Here is a 19,640-nt window from a genome sequence, read left to right on the forward strand (position 1 = left end):
ATCTAGTGAAAGGAAGCACTTCTTCACACAATGTGTAATTAAATTGCCACAGGATCCTGGGAAAACCAAAGGTAAAAATAGGTTCAAAGAGAACCTGATCAAATTCACAGGAGATAGGTCCAGGAAGAGCTATTACACAGATGTTGTATCTGGTTTAGGAAGTCCCTGAACAACAGACTGCTAAATTGGGAAGGTCTACTGGGAGAAGGAGTGCTTTATACACACCCTTTATACTTTTCCTTTACACACAGTCCTTTATACTTTTCCTAAGTATTTGCTACTGGCCCCTGGCAGAGAAAAGCTGTTAGACTGGTATTAGTGGTTAGAAAGGCTTTAGCTTTAGGCTGACATTACATTGAAAATCTTTTGGTCCAGTCTGTGCTAGTTTTTTTAAAATTGTTTTGATTTGGCCACCAACCTGAGAAATCCCTTATCTGCACTGAAGTCTGTGCATGCGTATACAGACACAGAGACACATGCACGCAAACCTGTGCCCACACAGGCACATGCTCACACAGGATTTCTTTTCAGTCATTTAGTCAGGGTTCACAGAGAGCCAAGGCATTAGTACACGGTGTACTCTTCCATACCTTCCGGGTACTGCAGAGAAAAGCAAATCCCTTAACCCAGCCTCGTTCTTCTCCATGACCCTACCTCCACATCACAGATGCCTTCTACTTTGCCCAGTGCCCTAGACTCTGCTACCCTTCTATTTTAGATCACCATTTGTATTTTCAGTTAACACCTGGCTTTTCAGTATACACCAGATCCCAAATGTGAAAACATCAAGGTCTACTTGCCAAAAGGATGTATTGCTGGAGGCACTACATTTCAAAGCTTTCAGGAGTGTACTTTTACTGGGTTCAATATGAGCTAGTACCACCAAAACCAGACTCTTCTCAACAAATAAAAGAGAATGACCTATTTTTTTGCCTTTGTTTTATCTATATAACAGTATGCTACAGGCTTGCTTGACAAATTCTTGGCACTGGATTGTGTAACCTATCCGTCTTCAAAAGAAAAACAACTTGGCAATAGAATATAGCATCAGTTCAAAATTAAAAAAAATACTCCCAAGGAAATGTATGTTGAATGAAATGGAAATGCAGGAAGGCACCCACTATCTGCCTACCTCCAGCACATCTACATAAACTGCCTAATGGATGGTAATTTTAGTCTCTGACATAGCTTCCTCACTCACTTCCAGGATGTTTTACTCTTAGAAAATACCATTTGTGTCCCACATGAGTCTTTTTTTTTGTTTTGCTCTCTGTTAAAACTCTGTACCACAGGACAGCTGCTGAAACTAATGCCTAAGTTTTCACTGTTTCTACACATCCAAAACATTCACAGGTCTACCTAAAAAAAAAGTTTTCATAAATTGCTGGTAATCATTAAAAACAGAGATTTTCTTCTTCCTCTGCTTTCAGGCTTGGGCCTTTGGTAATCAGTTGTGCCCTGCAGCCACAAGGTGTAACAATTACAGCTTCAGAGAACTGCAGCAGATATCTGGCCTAAGGTGCAGAAAGCCATGAAACCTCAGACTGGATAAACCAGTATGGAGACAACAGCACAATGTATTTTGAACAGCAACAACAGGGTCACTTGTTAGCATTCGACTCTCCATCTTCTTTTGCTTTCTTTTGAAAAACATGTTTACATTTCGACTCAGAGAACTTATTTGTTTCCTAAAAACACCCCAAAAACCCAGAAAAGGTCTAGGTTTCAAACCAATTGATGCATGGTGTGCCTCAGAAGCACATAGATTAAATTCAGCCTGCCTCACTTTACCCATTGGCTGTACTCTTTCTTGGTTCTGTGCTTCCCTGCTAAGGTTGCAGCCACTGTCAACAGAACAAAACAAACTGCAGAAGGAGTTAGCAGATACAGTGTCACGTCTTCTAATGGCAGGATCTTCGGCCATACATCTTTGAGCTAAAAAGTCTTGTGTGCTTTGCTCTATCCCTACCCCTTCTCCCATTCACATGGTCTTTTTTCATCACTAAGAGTCTTAGCAGGGAAACTCTAATCCCTTATGGCAATATTAGAATAGACTATTTCAGTTGGAAGGGACCTACAATGATCTTCTAGTTCAACTGCCTGACCAATTCAGGGCTGACCAAAAGTTAAAGCGTGTTGTTAAGGGCATTGTCCAAATGCCTCTTAAACACTGACAGGCTTGGGGCATCCACCACCTCTCTAGGAAGCCTGTCCCAGTGTTTGACCACCCTCTTGGTAAAGAAATGCTTCCTAATGTCCAGTCTAAACCTCCCCTGGCGCAGCTTTGAACCATTCGCATGCGTCCTATCACTGGATCCCAGGGAGAAGAGATCAGCACCTCCCTCTCTATGTCCCCTCCTCAGGAAGCTTTACAGAGCAATGGGGTTGCCTCCTTTTCTCCAAACTAGAGAAGCCCAAGGTCCCCAGCTGCTCCTCATAGGACATGCCTTCCAGCCCTTTCACCAGCTTTGTTGCCCTCCTCTGGACGCATTCAAGGACCTGAACATCCTTCTTAAATTGTGGGGCCCAGAACTGCACACAGTACTCAGGGTGAGGCCGCACCAAAGCTGAACACAGCGGGATAATCACATCTTTTGACCGGCTGGTTATACTGTGTTTGATGCACCCCAGGGTGCGGTTTGCCCTCTTGGCTGCCAGGGTGCACTGCTGACTCATATGGAGCCTGCTGCCGACCAGCACCCCCAGATCTCTTTCGGCAGGGCTGCTCTCCAGCCACTCCTCTCCCAGTTTGTACTTGTGCCTGGCATTACTCTGTCCAAGGTGCAGAATCCGGCATTTCAACTTCTAAAATTTCATCCCGTTAATCATTGCCCAATGCTCCAATCCATCTAGATCCCTCTGCAAGGCATCTTGTCTCTCAAGAGAGTCAACAGCACCTCCCAGTTTGGTATCATCAGCAAACTTGCTAATGGTGCGTTCAACTCCTGCATCCAGATCGTTGATAAATACATTGAATAGAACTGGCCCCAGAATTGAACCCTGAGGAACACTGCTGGTGACTCGTCGCCAGCCGGATGTAGCCCCATTCACTACAACCCTTTGAGCTCTGCCCTTCAGCCAGTTCTTCACCCAGAGCACCATGAACGCCCTCATCCCACAGTTGGACAACTTGTTCAGAAGGATGCTGTGAGGGACAGTATCAAAAGCCTTACTAAAATCTAGAAAAACAACATCCACTGTCTTCCCTTCATCCACTGAGCGGGTGACCTTATCATGGAAGGATATCAAATGAGTTAAACAGGACTCTGCCTTTGTGAACCCATGTTGACTGCGCCTGATGATTGCATTATTCTTTAAATGCTTTTCAATAGTATGCAGTATAATCTCCATAATTTTTCCAGGAACTGAGGTTAGACTAACAGGTCTGTAGGTTCCTGGGTCTTCCCTCATGCCCTTCTTGTAAATGGGAATGACGCTGGCTAGCTTCCAGCCAGTGGGGACCTCCCCAGACACCCAAGACCTTTGGTAGATGATCAAGAGTGATCCTGCCCTAACATCCACTAGCTCCTTCAGTATGCTGGGATGAATCCCATCAGGCCCCATGGACTCGTGAACATTCAGCTGATACAGCTGGTCCGTTACAATTTCAGTGTCCAAACAAATGGATGCAAAACAAGAAAACAATATTCCTGCTCCAACCCCACTCCCCACAGCAGCTCATCTTTGTCCATTGCCCAGAAGCCCCAAGCCACACTTGTCACCCGTGGCACCTGAAACCTCCTTCCTGTCTCTCCTGGGATATCTGAGGGAAAGGCAGCAGCCCCCAGTGCACTCAGCCCCCCTGGGGATGCCCCACGGTGGACCACAGGTGTGGAACACGACGAGGCAGGAGTGGGGCGAGTGGTGCCGCTTCAGTGGCTGTCTTGGTGCCTGCGGGACCTGGATTCCGCTAGTAATAAGTAACAATGTCAGAATTTCAAATAATGTCCCTGCTTCCGCTCTCTGCCCAGCTTCTCCCCCTCCCACTGCTCATTGCAATAGTACTGCAACACTGATGCCGGGCTATGCTTGAAGAAGACAGCCTGTCGCACTGATAGGTTCTGGCCCTACCAAATACTTTATTGGTGTGAGCCCAAGTCCTTGGCAGTGGTCAGCCCCCCAACAGAAAGCAGCCAAGAGGGGGCAAAGAAAACAGGTATGCTGTGGTGGGAAGTCGAGGCCATGTGGGGACAGCACTTGGCTGCTTTACACACAGAGATCTCACAGCCACTTTATTTGTTTTCTTTTTTTACAACATATCGGCCTTTGCATTGCAGAGCAGAGGGTGCTGGCTGGAGCGCTCAGCCTCCCACCAGGGCCAGGGCTGGAGAAGAGAGGATATTGCCAGCCATCGGGGTCTCTGGTCAGAAATTTATGGCAAATTCTGCAAATGCCAGGCTTGGGGCAGCCCACCAGCAGGCTGAGAGCCACCGGGACTGTAAGGGTTTGCTCTCATCACAGGCAGGGGAAGGCAACTGGCTGTGTCAGAGCCGGAGGCTGCTTCACCTTCTGTTGACCAGAGTGGCAGTTCCTCCCCCAAGCATATGCAGGGCGGCGGGAGGTGTGGAGAGTGGGTCCCATCAGGGTGGGACTGGGCAGGGGCGGAGCACCTTCAGCACTGGGCACCCTGCTCTTCCCAGGCGGGGCCTCTTTCAGGCCAGACGCCCCTCAGCCAGAGGGACCCATGGTCAGCCATGCGCTTGGGCCACCATCACAATGGCCTGGTGATGTCACATGCCACCTTCTCACTGCCCATTGCCCCCCTGCCCCTTAAAATGGCAGCCCTGTCCTGGCCACTACTCATTGAGCTGCTTGTGCCTGCAGCACCAGCAATCGGAGCAGGACAGGAGCAGGGAAGCCTCAGGCAGCGATCGCCAGCCTGTGGGTGCTGCGCCCCAACACCCAACGAAGCTGCCAAATGCAGTCAAAGGGCAGCTACAAGATCGGTCGAACCAAAAAGGACATCTGGGGACCCAGGCTGGCGACCCAAAACTTCAGAGGATGACACAGAGCCAATGAGGTTGACCTGCTGGAAGATCAGGAGGACCCCATGGAGGTCGATCCAATTCCAGCAGACCTAGCGGGGTACTGCAATGCTGATCGCAGGCTATGCTTGAAGAAGGGAGCCCGTTGCACTGAGAGGGTCTGGCCCCACCCAAGACTCTATCGGCATGGGCCCGGCTCCTCGGCAGTGGTCAGATACGCTGCAGGTGGGAAGCCAAGGCCTTAGTGCAGCCGGCCTGCACATCTCTCTCAGCTATCAGTCAATCAATTAATCTCCATCCATCAATCTCCCTTGAAACACGGTGGAGCTTCAAGTGCTGCGTGGGCTCTTCCTCCCCGTCCTGCACTGCCCTGCTGCCCCCCAGATATTCATAGGGTGTCTACCCTTCCCTTCCCAGTATGCGAGTAGCACAGCAGCGCAGGGAGGAGGTCACGCTGCAGAGACCGTCCTCGGTGAATACACACCCCGTGCTGGGCACATCTCTCACCAGCAGAGTTTTCAGAAGACGGAGGATCAAAGCATTCCTGGGGTCTCTCATCCTCAAATAAATCTGTTCTAACCTTTGCCTTGTGACACTTTCTGGGCAGCACTGGGGGGAACAGCTGGAACAAGAGGGAGCAACACTTTGTCGAGGCCTAGCACACAAGACCAGGTCAGGGCCCTTAGATTTAAACAGGGAACATTATTAAGCCTTGCTTTTGAAACTGCCTCTCTCTTCTTCTGAATACCAGCTCAGTCACTCGCAGCCATGTTAGAATCATAGAATCATAGAATGGTTTGGGTTGGAAGGGACCTTTAAAGGTCATCTAGTCCAACCCCCCTGCAATGAGCAGGGAAATGTTCCACCAGATCAGGTTGCTCACAGCTCCCTTGTCCCTTGTTCAATAAGAATGTGTGCTAATTGGCCTAGCACAATATATGACTTCTTTTCTGGTTCAGTAGAACTGGTTGACTTCCACCAACTCATTTATCTTCTGTAAGTGAGGAATGGAAGGTGGTCCCTTGAGGTCAAGAAGAAGTCACAGGTAGAGAGAAAGGACAAACAGAAATGGACAGAAATGGAAGTGCCCTGTCATTGCACTGATCAGTTTCATTAGATACATGTTTCAAAATTGCCCTGGAAGGGCTGGATCGTGTGAGGAAGGGGGAAAAACATTTTGTTTGGGGTTTTGTTAGCATCATGGGGGAGATCAGGTGAGAGATAAAAGAGTAACAGCAGGAAGATCATGAGGTTAACATTGAAAGAAATGCATACCAGTTTTCTTCCACGAGAAGGACTGGACAGAGGTACTCTATATAAATATGAGAAATTGTAGAGCGGCATTTAGGGAATGGGTACAAAAAAGATTATTGAGAGCAGGTGGCATAAAGAACTGAGGGTAAGATGAATAGCAGCGATGGATCAAGTTGTAATGTGGTCGGGTAGCGGTAGGCACATTTATCCTTTGCACAGTACAAGGGGAAGAAGAGGAGAGGACTCAGTCGTTTGTCTTGGCAGGAAGCCCAGGTTACAGAGAGTGAAGGGCTAATGAAAGGTCTGAGTCGAGATGGAAGGTGGAAGAGACAGAGCTGTCCTCCGAAGATGCTCTGGTTTTGAGCTACTAGATCAAGAAACGGAGGCAAAATCTTTTGCTTACTTGGTCCAAGCACAGAAGCAGGAATATTTAAAAGGACATGACGTGGTAAGGTTCCTTAGTGTGAGAATGACAGTCATATGAGGTGGGGGAAAGGGTGAGGAAAAAGCAGGAAGCAAAGAGGAGTGAAAGAAAAATTTTGTATGGTAGGCTTTTGGTGCATTAAGCAAAGAGCTTTCTTGTTTTATAACAGTGCACTTAATAGCTTAGACTGGCAGGGAAGCATGATCAATTTATTGTATTTATCCTCTTTGCTGTGCCATTCTTCTCTTCTTATTTTATAGTTATTTAATATTTCTGAAGCCTGGAAGATTTTTAAAAACATTCATTTGTCAAAGATTCAACTCAAAAGGGCTTTTCTGAAGCTCTGCAGATGTTATGGTGCAGGGGCAGGGAAGAATGCACTGTATTTACAATTCTATTCCTGTAACAGATAATCAATATATTGTGCTCTGCTGCGTTAAAAAAAAGAAGTCATACGAGTGCCAAACTGTGATGATAAGGCCTTTGTGTCTTGAGTGCACTCATTTTCTAAGGATTAGGGGCTGTCCTTTATCAGCCAGTTCACTTCTGAAAGTCCGTGATAGATTGCTGCTTACCCCTCTGCTCCAAACAGCAGCAACATCAACTTTATCAGCAAGGAAACCCCCAAACACAGCTGTCAGTAGGTAACGCAGAAATATTGCTTTCTCAGGGCAGACCCTCACAGGCAAATCTTACCTTTTTCTCTGGAGCAATAAAAACTGCAATAGAAAGATGACTTTGGAAGTAAGGTATTTACAAACAGCCATTACTTTCTTTCTTTGTTCAGGGTTTTGTTTTTTTGTGGTTTTTTTTTTTTTTTGAGGGGAGGGTGAGGGTTGGGCTTTTGGGATAGTTATTTCCTTTGTGCTCAGGCTGAAGGGAAATGGTCCTTCAGCATCTATTCTAATGTGCTCATTTATCTAGTGCTGGAGAGTTGTGGGTAAATGGGGCTAAGGTCTAACACATAAAGAAATGTCTGCCAGCAAGAGATGTTTTAGCAGGTTAATGAGGAACTTGGTAACAGCCTAGCGGGGTCATTGCAAAATCACATTTCTTTTTGCTGAAATCACTTTAGCCTTTTAAAACCACAGGAAAATACTCTGCTACTTTATGGGGAGATTTTGTTGAATTGAAAATGGTGTAGAAAACATGTTATTTTTGAGCATTTTTAGCAGATGTAGGAAAAAAACTGTGGAAATGGACATCTCCTCTACTAGCGACTGCAGCTGGCAGGCCAGAGAAAGGCAGAGGGTCCTAATTTTGTCAGCTCAGATTTGCTGCACCCAGAATTTCTCTGGAGAGATTGCAAGGGCAACTCTTTCCTCACTGACAAGGGATACTGACTCAAGGCTTCTCCTACGCTACGGTACAGTGAGTTGTCAACAAAATGGCTCCAGGCTCCAAAAGTTACGCTGTGCCCAAACAGCTGGTGAAAAATGAACAAATCCTTGTGTGGATGCTTTCAGCTGCAGCAGCGATGGGTGGGCCTGCACACTCACAGAATCGCAGAATCACTGAGGTTGGAAAAGACCTGTAAGATCATCAAGTCCAACCATCAACTAACACCACCATGCCCACTAAACCATGTTCCACAATGCCACGTCCACAGGTTCCTTGAACACCTCCAGTCATGGTGAGACTCCACCACTTCCCTGGGCAGCCTGTTCCAGTGTTTGACCACTCTCTCAGTAAAGGCATTTTTCCTAATATCCAGCCTGAACCTCCCCTGGTGCAACTTGAGGCCATTTCCTCTTGTCCTGTCGCTAGTCACTTGGGAGAAGAGACCAACACCCACCTCTCTGCAACCCCCTTTCAGGTAATTGTAGAGAGCGATAAGGTCTCCCCTCAGCCTCCTCTTCTGCAGACTGAACAACCCCAGTTCCCTCAGCCGATCCTCATAAGGCTTGTGCTCCAGACCCCTCACCGGCTTCATCGCCCTTCTCCGGACATGCTCCAGCACCTCAATATCCTTCTTGTAGTGAGGGGCCCAAAACTGAACACAGTATTCGAGGTGCGGCCTCACCAGAGCCGAGTACAGGGGCACGATTACTTCCCTGCTCCTGCTGGCCACACTATTTCTGATACAGGCCAGGATGCTGTTGGCCCTCTTGGCCACCTGGGCACACTGCTGGCTCATCTTCAGCCGGCTGTCAAGCAACACCCCCAGGTCCTTTTCTGCCAGGCAGCTTTCCAGCCACTCATCCCCAAGCCTGTAGCGTTGCATGGGGTTGTTGTGGTCAAAGTGCAGGACCCGGCACTTGGCCTTGTTGAACCTCATACAATTGGTCTCGGCCCATCGATCCAGCCTGTCCAGATCCCTCTGCAGAGCCTTCCTACCCTCGAGCAGATCAACACTCCCGCCCAACTTGGTGTCCTCTGTAAACTTACTGAGGGAGCACTCAATCCCCTCGTCCAGATCATCGATAAATATATTAAACAAGACCTGCCCCAAAACTGAGCCCTGGGGGACTCTGCTTGAGACCGGCTGTCAACTAGATTTCGCTCCATTCATCACCACTCTCTAGGCTCGGCTGTCAACAAAGAGTGCACCTGTCTAAGCCATGATGCTCAGAGGCAAGGGGAAGAGTCTGGCTTCTCTTCAGCCACTGAGTCCAGCTTGGGGCAGGAATTAGGGTTTGCAGATGTGGTCAAGCACTCAGAAACGTTATGTGTCTGGAAAGTGGCATGCACAGTTATGCTGTCCTGCAACGTAACTGCAATTTGTCATCCAAAAGAAACATAACCCTTGAAGACATCAACTATTCTAGATTTTTTTTTTCATTTTTATTGGAGCATATTTGTTTACTAATTCAGGTTACACTGCAGATTGGAGAGAGAATCGAGTTTTACAGGCTTGCTTTTTAATCTCAACAGTTTTTTGCAAGGGAGCAGTTGCAATGCAGAGATGTCTGGGTGAGATACCTGAGCAAAAGCAATCAGTTTGGCTCTGCCACTCCACTGCTCCACATGGCTGAAATTAGTCTGCTGAAAAACAAGGTAAACTTCCCCATCAACTCTATGCTGCTGCAGCCATCCTGAGACTAATACGCCAGCGGCATCACCTTCTGCTGTTTAGGTAGCTTTTCTGGGGAAAAAGAGCTTATTAGAAGTATATTGACCCTCAAAATATGTGCCACTTTCTTCCAGTTCTCCCACTGGTCCTGAAAAATCCCCTCTGAGAAATAAGAGCTACAGCATTTATAAGGCTCGGCTTTTCAGCTGGGTGATGTAACAAATCATCCAGGAAGCAGGTTTATATGGTCATGTGTGCAGGAACTAGGGCTCTTAAAAATTAGTTGTGGCATAATTATTTACTTTAGAAAAACAGTATTAACTTTTACTCACCACTTCTCCTCTTCTACTTGAACTCCTATGGACTGGAACTTACTGGTTGCTTTATTTTCACCTGATTTGGTAGATTCTTCAGCACCATCAACCTTAAAAAAATTAACCAGCTAATTAGAATGTATCTTAGCAGAGATATCACCCAGCTACTTACAATTTCTGCACATAGAGCTTATATGATAAGTACCTATATCTAGTCAGATAGTTTAGCTGTGGTATGCCCATTTCTGATGTTATTAGTGAATATTCATCATTCTTGTTAATCTATAAAGCATTTCTGGTAAGGCAACATTCAGCCTGCAAAATGCAGATGGAGTTTATCCAGTATTTTATTGAGTCTGGATGCTCACATTTGCCAGAGCAAATTTCTGAGAAGCTGTAACTCCACTTGCTGCACTCCACCATTTGTTTAATTTTACCTGTTAGTCTGTATGTACATGCATATGTGAACTCATGTCAAAATCATGTGTTTATTTTGTTTAAATGTTAGTGCCCTGAATCAGAGCACCGTACAGATAAGATTTAAAGAAAGCAGATGCAACTCTTGGAATGCATTTTCTTTACTGCTTCATCATGCAAACAGGTGGTCCCTAGGAACACAGGCAGGAATTTTATACCACCTCTCCATCACTGTGAAGAGATTTATACCAATAGTATAAAGTAAAATTTAACCACGGATGTGTCTTTGAGCAAAATCACAAACTTCTGTGTCCAATCAGTGTAGCTGTAAATTCCTAATGCTATATATGACATTGTTAGTCATACAAGAAAAAAAATTCCTGGCACACAGAATTTTTGGACCACAGCAGCATTACAAAGCAACCTGTGGATCCACTCTGACCCTGGGTGTACAAAATCTCCAGCTGTAGTTAGCATCTGTTCTACCGGTAAATAAGCTTGCTGTTGAGAGTCAATTTCAGAATCACAGAATCACAGAATCACTAAGGTTGGAAAAGACCTGTAAGATCATCAAGTCCAACCATCAACCAAAAAACCCACCACCATGCCCATTAAACCATGTTCCACAATGCCATGTCCACACGTTCCTTGAACACCTCCAGTCATGGTGAGACTCCACCACTTCCCTGGGCAGCTTATTCCAGTGTTTGACCACTCTCTCAGTGAAGGCATTTTTCCTAATATCCAGCCTGAACCTCCCCTGGTGCAACTTGAGGCCATTTCCTCTTGTCCTATCACTTGTCACTTGGGAGAAGAGACCAACACCCACCTCTCTGCAACCCCCTTTCAGGTAATTGTAGAGAATGATGAGGTCTCCCCTCAGCCTCCTCTTCTGCAGACTGAACAACCCCAGTTCTGTCAGCCGATCCTCATAAGACTTGTGCTCCAGACCCTTCACCGGCTTCATCGCCCTTCTCTGGACACGCTCCAGCACCTCAATATCCTTCTTGTAGGGAGGGGCCCAAAACTGAACACAGTATCCGAGGTGCGGCCTCACCAGCGCCGAGTACACGGGCACGATCACCTCCCTACTCCTGCTGGCCACACTATTTCTGATACAGGCCAGGATGCTGTTGGCCTTCTTGGCCACCTGGGCACACTGCTGGCTCATCTTCAGCTGGCTGTCAATCAACACCCCCAGGTCCTTTTCTGCGGGGGATCTTTCCAGCCACTCGTCCCCAAGCCTGTAGCGTTGCATGGGATTGTTGTGGCCAAAGTGCAGGACCCGGCACTTGGCCTTGTTGAACTTCATACAATTGGCCTGGGCCCATCGATCCAGACTGTCCAGATCCCTCTGCAGAGCCTTCCTACCCTCGAGCAGATCAACACTCCCGCCCAACTTGGTGTCATCTGCGAACTTGCTGAGGGTGCACTCGATTCCCTCATCCAGATCATCGATAAAGATATTAATTTAACAGCATATGCAGGAAAAGTGCTCAAGGAGAGATGGGAGTTACAGAGCTGTTCAGTGAAGTGGGGTACTTACCCGATACTGAGGCTTTTGGGGAGATAACTACACCATAAATCTCATAACTGACAGAGAAGCAACCTTTTGATGGAAGGGTTTTTCTTTGCTTTGCTTTACTTTACTTGTTTGCTAAACATATTTACAGCAAAGGCTGTGGGGTCCTAAGAGTGACTGAGGGGTGTGGAGGACATGCACAGAGGTTCATCACAAGTGCACATTAGGTTTATTTATTAGAGGAGGAAGCAAACCAAGAATATGCCTCTGGCTAAAGCAGCTTGCCCTGCTTTACAGAGATGGGCCAGACTATAAATAAGGTGTATACTTGGTCTGAGTTCAGTCTAAGCCTAAACTAGTCTCCCTTTACAGCCAATGGAGAGGGACTGACTTCATACTGCCAGTCAGAGGGCTGACAACCTACCTACCTATTTTAGGGCAGTTGTCTCTAAGAGAAGTAATTTCTGGCAGCAACAGCAATCTTATGGTATTTCCACTCCCACACTACCCCTTCAGCTGTACCAGCATGACTGCTTGTGCAATGATGCTGCAAAATGGGCCAGACAGCGGACTGACAAAGTAGTTTTCTTTATTTGTGAAGCCTATTTGACTCTAAAAATCTCATTGATGGGCACAGCTGGGAGGGTGGCATGGTGCATGGGCAGGAATCCTGTAAGACTGTATCACTGCTGAAGGTTTTGCTTCATGTAATACCTTCTTTATGCATCTCCATTGGTTTGTACACAAAAACTACCCTGGCAGTTCCTCATGTACCATCCCCAGGCAGCTTTCACATATCACAGAATCACAGAATCACTAAGGTTGAAAAAGACCTGTAAGATCATCAAGTCCAACCATCAACCCAACGCCACCATGCCCACTAAACCATGTCCTGCAGTGCCACGTTCACACATTCCTTGAACACCTCCAGTCATGGTGATTCCACCACTTCCCTGGGCAGTTTATTCCAGTGTCTCACCACTCTCTCAGTAAAGACATTTTTCCTAATATCCAGCCTGAACCTCCCTTGGCGCAACTTGAGGCCATTTCCTCTTATCCTGTCTCTAGTCACTTGGGAGAAGAAATCAACACCCACCTCTCTGCAACCCCCTTTCAGGTAATTGTAAAGAGCGATAAGGTCTCTCCTCAGCCCCTCCTCTTCTGCAGACTGAACAACCCCAGTTCCCTCAGCCGCTCCTCATAAGACTTGTGCTCCAGACCCCTCACCTATAAATCTCAAAATTTTTTTTTAGAGATTTTTCAAAGACTTGAACAGCATTTGAGGCTCTGGTTTCTTCAGATCTCAGGAAACTGAGGCCCCTATAGCTCTCAAGAGCAGTATTTGTTACTTGCAGTAACACCACCTTAAGAAGAGACAGCAGGGAGACGGTGTGTCAAGAGACACGATTCACTTTATTATTGTTTGTTTTAGCTTCTGCAAACATGGAAATTTTTTCTTCCTACCCATTACTTTGCAGGGTGTTTGCCTGCTAAGGAGTCTTTGTTGCTTTGCTCAGTGAATTGAGGGATTACAACAATAAAATGGCACCTTAGGCTTGGCTGGGTATGGGAATAAGTAACAGAAGGGCTTTCCTCTATCTCTGTCCCACCTGGATCTTGCTCCTGTGTTTAACACTGAACATCGGCCCTTCTTTCAGAATATATCCAAAACAAATGGCTGTGAAGCAGAAAAAGGTTACAACAAAGGCAGTAAACTGAACCTACGGGCAATAGTAATTATTGCCCTTCCAAGAAGAAGTAAGAGAAAAGTCACAGCTTCTCCAGGAGCTGCCCCTGGGATGGCATACTTCTACACAGTGCCTCTCATCTCATCAGGCTGATGCAGAGATTTCACGGTAAATTCTTAGGCTTTGCTAATCAGATAAGCCTGTCCAGGCACATAGTGCTGTGCTTACAACCTCCATCTGCAAGAAAAAAAAAAATCATGTCTTCTTGTGAAGGTTGATAAGCTGTGGATTGCTATTCTGTTTGCTTGGAATTCATCTCCCGTCAAAACCTGTGTTGATTCTCAGTTGATTGTAAATTCAAGTACTTTTTTGCAAAAGCTAATCCTGCAAGCGGTTACTTGGAGTCCTATGCACATTCTTTTGGGGGGTATGGGAAAGATTAATTAAGAAAGCAGTATAAATTGGTCTAGTTTATTTGCTTTTCTCCTTTCTGTAAATAGGAGTGAACTTTGGCAGGCTTAGTTTTCTTGTTTCATTCCACTAGAGGTAACAAAATGTAATTTTCTTTTACAAGGGCAAATCAGAAGGAACTTATCCTCTGCTCTTGAGGCTGAGATAGGAACAATGCTGCCTCATTCAAGTGGCTACCAGTCATTATGAAATGCATGAATAAGCAGTGACAATTAATTCAGCAAGGCTTGACGAAAATATTTTTTGGGTGATAGTGTAATGTAAATCATTGTTTTACACATTCCCTTTCAATGATTTAATTCATGCCTTTCTGACCCCCGCTGTGTTATGATTCATAGATTAGTGCTCATGTGTGTAATTTAACAGAGCTGAATAACAAGCAGCAAGGAGACTTAAACAAATCCTTGCATCTGATGTTTTACGATAAATTACTAAAATATCATTAGTACCATGCGGAATGATTACGCTGCTGCAATTTCTACATAGGTACCTGTCAGGAAAAGAAGAAAAATACATGAAACATAGCATTATGAGCAGTAAAACAAATGCAGAAATCCAAAACAATGGCAGGCATATAATTCACATCCCGTACCATACCTGTATTCCAATAGATAAGCATCTGTTTTTCTTGAAGTGGTCCTTCTTTCTATCTTCTACTGCAACGGTGGCAATGGTTGTGGTGGTGGTGACGGTGGCAGTATTGTTCCCTACATGTTGACTTGCAGGGCCATGGATCTGCGCATTGGCAGCTTCAATAGCAGCTGTTAGTGCCTTCATACTGTCTAAGCTCTCTGTGGAATTGCTAAGTCCAGACTGACTGATGATATCTCCCCTCTGTCCATGCCCATCCATATATGCATCTTGGGCAGACTCTGTGCTGCTCTGGGCTGTGATGGAAATAAATGGTTTGGTGGTAGTTCTTGGTGGGACTGGAGGCGGTGTCTTCTTGTAGGTGGTAATGCAGGATGACACTGGAAAAAACACATGAGAGTTCTTGATTTATTGATGCTGCAGGGAAAATGGATGCAAATACGTTCTCAAAGCATCATTGAGCATGGACAGAGCAGGTGTAAGGAGGATGCTGTTAGCCAAAGAGCCCCAAAAAGCTCCAGTGTAAGTGCCATGGAAGTACTTCACTTATCAGTGCCCTCTGTTCCTACTGATGTGAGTGGCAGAATTGCCAGTAGAGGGAAAAAAAATTATCTATTTGCCGAGTTCCTCCCCAGTCTTTTTAGGATTGCTTTCTCCAGTATATTTTCTTCTCACCGTTCTAAGTCCCGTGGGACCAAGTCCTTCCACCAAAATATTTGTTCTGCTCATGGCTTCCAAACAAGATTCACATGGATGATGAGTCTCCAGCCACTTATGCTAGCTAAACTGTACTTCATGCAGTTTTATTGCAATTGTTTTCTGTCTCTCTATCCTGTCCTACTGTATTTACCAAGCTTATGTAGAATTTTAAACCACATTTTTCTGATCAGAGTGAGATCCCCAAACCGTCCCAGGTCGAAGTCTGTTAACACTCACGATGCTTGGACTTGTGTATTTCTTACTATAAATCCTCTCACTTGTTGCACCCACTTCTCGAATACTTTCAAATGCTTTGTAAGCTGCTGAGGACATATTTAAAACAACATTTTGCCATGCCTAAATTTCTCATCATAAATATAACATATCAGTTCTGGGAAAAAAATGCTTTATTTTACACACAGGGAGTTAGCGTAATGAAGTCAATGGCTAAAATCTGTCAGTCAGTGGCACTACTTAAAGGGAAGTATAAGTATAAATGTTTGCAACAACAGAGGCTTTAATGAAAGTTTATGAGGACTCCTCTTTTTGTTTTTTGAAGGCCATGCTCTCTTTGTAGGTGCTTCTATATGTACTTAGAAGATGAGCTTGAGGTTTCCAGGTTAAAAACTATTGGCCTGTGTTTACAGAATTACATGCAGAAAGCACTACATGGAAATAAAACCATCTTCCTTTAAGGGATAGCTGGCAGCTCTGCATTACTGAAGTCCTGGAATGCTTTCAAATGAGGAAAGAAAGTCCATTAAGAACAAAAAACAATCATGATATGCTCCATTTTTTAAGAAAATAAATGCAGGCATGAACCTGCGCAAAGTTCAGACACAAACATGTTAACATAAATTCTTATTAACAGTAATCATATGGCAAGAAATGATTCATCAGATCATTTTAATTGGCAGACGTCTATGCCACCCACATAAAAGGTAACTCTACTACAGCTGTTCTGCTCTCTGTTTGCACTGTATGTGCTTGTCGAGCCAGAAGCCATTATGGTATTAATTTGACTAGCTCAGATCCATATGCCTCATATCTCCCGATAGCTGTAGGAATAGTTATAGCGTAAAAGGTGTTTCCAGGGCATGAAATCACACGGGATTTTTTTTTAAGGACTCTAGTATAAGTTTCTGATAACATGTCTGAACCCATGTTAAACACGTTGAATGCTAATGGAAAAAGAGTTTTCACTAAGGTAGCGAGGGTTTTGAAACTATGATTCACTTCTGAAGAATCAAACAGAAACCGCAGCATCTTTGAGAGAAAAGGTGGCTAAAAATGAACTTGTCAAATTTTAACTCGGGGAAAGTGAATAGTTGATAGCGGTTAAAGGTGGTTTTTATAGTCCTTATGACAAGACCAATATCTGGAACTAACAGAAAAGATGACAAGTTTACAAAGGGGATTGTGAATTTTGTGTCATTCTTTACTGGTTTTGATGCTGCCAAAAAGCACTTGTTGCAACTGTACATATTCAGGTAAGTCAGCTGTTGTTGCTGCAGTACAAACATTTAGTCCAGGACTTACGGAGAACTGTGGAGGCTGCTGCTTGGGAGACGATATCCCAGAAATGGGATAGCTTGTTTGTGGTCTGGAGAATGTTCTCTGGGTGGTGGAAATGCAAACTGAAATTCACCACTGAAGAATTCAAAGCACATACACACGCGCATATCCAGGTAACGCTTTGGGAAGCCAATGCCAAACTTCTCTAATAAAGGTTTGTGTGCAATGCTACTTTGCAATTCAGGTTAGTATAAATTGCCCCATTTAAAATACGCTAGGCAGGGTCATTGTGGAACTCCTGGGGAGGTGCCAACACCTTCAGGACATCCCAGCAAGGCATGTTAAGTATCATTTTTCCTACATAGCAGGTAGGGAAATGATAAGGAAACACACTTGAAAAGTGCTCTTAGGTAGGAGACAGAGCTTCAAAAATAAAAAGCAAGCCTTAACAAGACTGGTCCCCACATCACTGGTCATCCCGCCCTGGAAAGACAGTCAACAGCAAGTGTCTATCGACAGCTACTGGGCACTCTGGACACAGCAGTACAAATACAGAAATGCCTGATTAAGATGTCTTTCATTCTGTTGGTAAATGTACTCAATGAGGAGTCTAATCCACACTGCAATGAAAGATGTTTGCACTCAGCTAATTAAATCTGAAGTTATTCTTAAGAGGGGGAGAGAATTGACAAGTCATACGGTGAAATTGTAAAGAGAAAAAGCAAATGTTCTTTTAGCAAGTCAAAACAAATCCTCAGTTTCCTGGAGTCACGCAGCACGTACTGTACAGCTCCAGAGAAGCGGTGTGTGCAAGTCATAAAAGAACCCCAGGCACTTCATTACTGGAAATGATGTAAGCTCCCGCCGCTCCTCTGCAGAAACGACAACAAAACAATGCTCGGGCTGCCGCCGCCGTCGGAGGCAGCTGCGCTCTGAATGTCGTAGCTGGCTGAGCCCTCCAAACGGCTGAAGCACAACAGAATTCGGTGCATCAGTTGCTCTCCAGGCACTTTCAAGAACCTGGCAACTTGTGACATGGCAACCTGAAGGATCTGCCGGCTTTTCAAGTGGCTACGGTATTTTAAAAGCTAAGCTGCTTGAAAAACAAAACGAGTACTCCTCGCGAAAAATGACAAAACCCTGGCACTCTCCTTGTGCAGCCAAGAGAGTCTGAGCATTCAGTCGGTGCGGGAAGAGCACATCACGTTGTTTTCTGTCCCCGCGGGCAAAGGGGAAGCTCATCCATCCAGCTCTCCCGCAGCAGAGATAGGCTGCCCAGCAGAAGGACTCTGAGGGAGAAGATTACAGGATCATGGGATGTGTGAAAAAGATGGAGAAATCCTCACTTCACACACAGGGGACTTTCAAAGGGTTTTGCACATGAAAGTTAGTTTAATTCACATCAGGAAGTGAATTTAAAGGGCTGTATAAATTCCCCCATAAATATGTTCTTGGACATGGATCAAGGAGCAAAAAGTTCTGTACGGAAACTGATCTGACTGGAGGGTCAAGTCAAAGTAGTCTCATTTTTCATTAAAATTTTTTAAACATGGAGTTAATCAGAAATATCATTTTCTGAATAGCAAACATGTATATGAACGCCTCATTTGTCACAACACAGAGCAGCTTTTCATATTATTTTCCAGAGCACACATGCTGCTGGAGCAGGTATACATTCATCTCCTAGGGCATATGCAACGTTTAATCCAGAAGCTAGTTAAGTCGTGTGCCAGAACCCTCTGACTCCCAAAGCACCTTGAATCAGGCCCACCATTTCCAGCTGCATCAATCCACTAAGCAATGCTCTCATTTTTGTTTTGATCTTTATCCTGTTTTTGTGGCCTGCCTTCAGGTTATAGTTTAATCCCAAATACCTAGTGAAAAAGCACTTTCTCCAGATTAAAAAAAAGAAGTCCTGATGTTTGCCCTCCTAGCCAGTATTTCCAAACAACTAGCTCATGGGACAGGAATTTGGAACAGGGAGTGTCAACCACCCAGTTCAGAAGGAAGTCTAATGATAAAAAAAATAATCCCAGATTGCATAATAATAAAGGCTTGAATTTGAATGTTTCATTGTAAGAGCACTTCAGTTGTTTAAACATGCTCACTAGGGAGATGAGCCCTCGGGAGCAAACATCAGCATGCAAACACAGATTTTTAGCTCAGTAAACGGGTGCTCAGGAGAACCCCAAGGCAAATTAATATTTGTGAAGAGATCAAATTCATGCAGTGCTTTGAACAGTTCAAGTCATGAGATATGTAAGCAGTATCTTTCTAATTTGGCAGTCTCATATAAGCTTGGTTAACAAATACAGGAATAAATAAAAGTGCAAATTTAAAGTTAATTAAAACAATTGTGCTTCTCTTGAGAAAAAGGACTAATTCCACAGTTTCAAAGGAGCAGCAAAGGACACAACTTGTGCACAACTAAGTATTAAGGTACAAGGCAGGAGTTCTTCCACCCCGCACAGATGGATCTCAGTCTTCTGATTTACTGGCTGTTAAACAGGTGTGTTAACAGCAGTGCCCTTGCACCTCACACAACTGCAACACAAAACAAGCAGCCCTGAGCCTCACAACTGCAGCCCCCGAGCTCCCCACACAGAGGTGCAGTGCTTCATTTGGCTTGTTAGACTCAAACAGAGCTGTTATTCTCTTTACTATGCACTTATTTCCTTGCTTTGTTGAGATTTGGGGGGGAATGCTTGGAAATGGGGTTTCGGCTCTTGTACTGTTATTTTTACATG

General features: G+C 45.0%; 1 protein-coding gene across 4 annotated transcripts in view; it reads right to left on the reverse strand.

Annotated features, from left to right (window-relative positions):
* Positions 1-19,640, reverse strand: part of DLGAP1 (DLG associated protein 1) — a 145,653-nt gene that overhangs the window by 17,899 nt on the left and 108,114 nt on the right. For all 4 annotated transcript variants that reach the window (XM_059836085.1, XM_059836084.1, XM_059836087.1 and 1 more), the window contains 2 exons: positions 14,686-15,059; positions 10,009-10,100 (listed from right to left, as the gene is read on the reverse strand). In XM_059836085.1, coding sequence (XP_059692068.1) covers positions 10,009-10,100; positions 14,686-15,059 — 466 coding nt within the window. The remainder of the gene's footprint in view (positions 1-10,008; positions 10,101-14,685; positions 15,060-19,640) is intronic.

The sequence above is a fragment of the Gavia stellata genome, chromosome 3 (genome assembly GCF_030936135.1).
Source record: "Gavia stellata isolate bGavSte3 chromosome 3, bGavSte3.hap2, whole genome shotgun sequence".
Taxonomy (NCBI): Eukaryota; Metazoa; Chordata; class Aves; order Gaviiformes; family Gaviidae; genus Gavia; species Gavia stellata.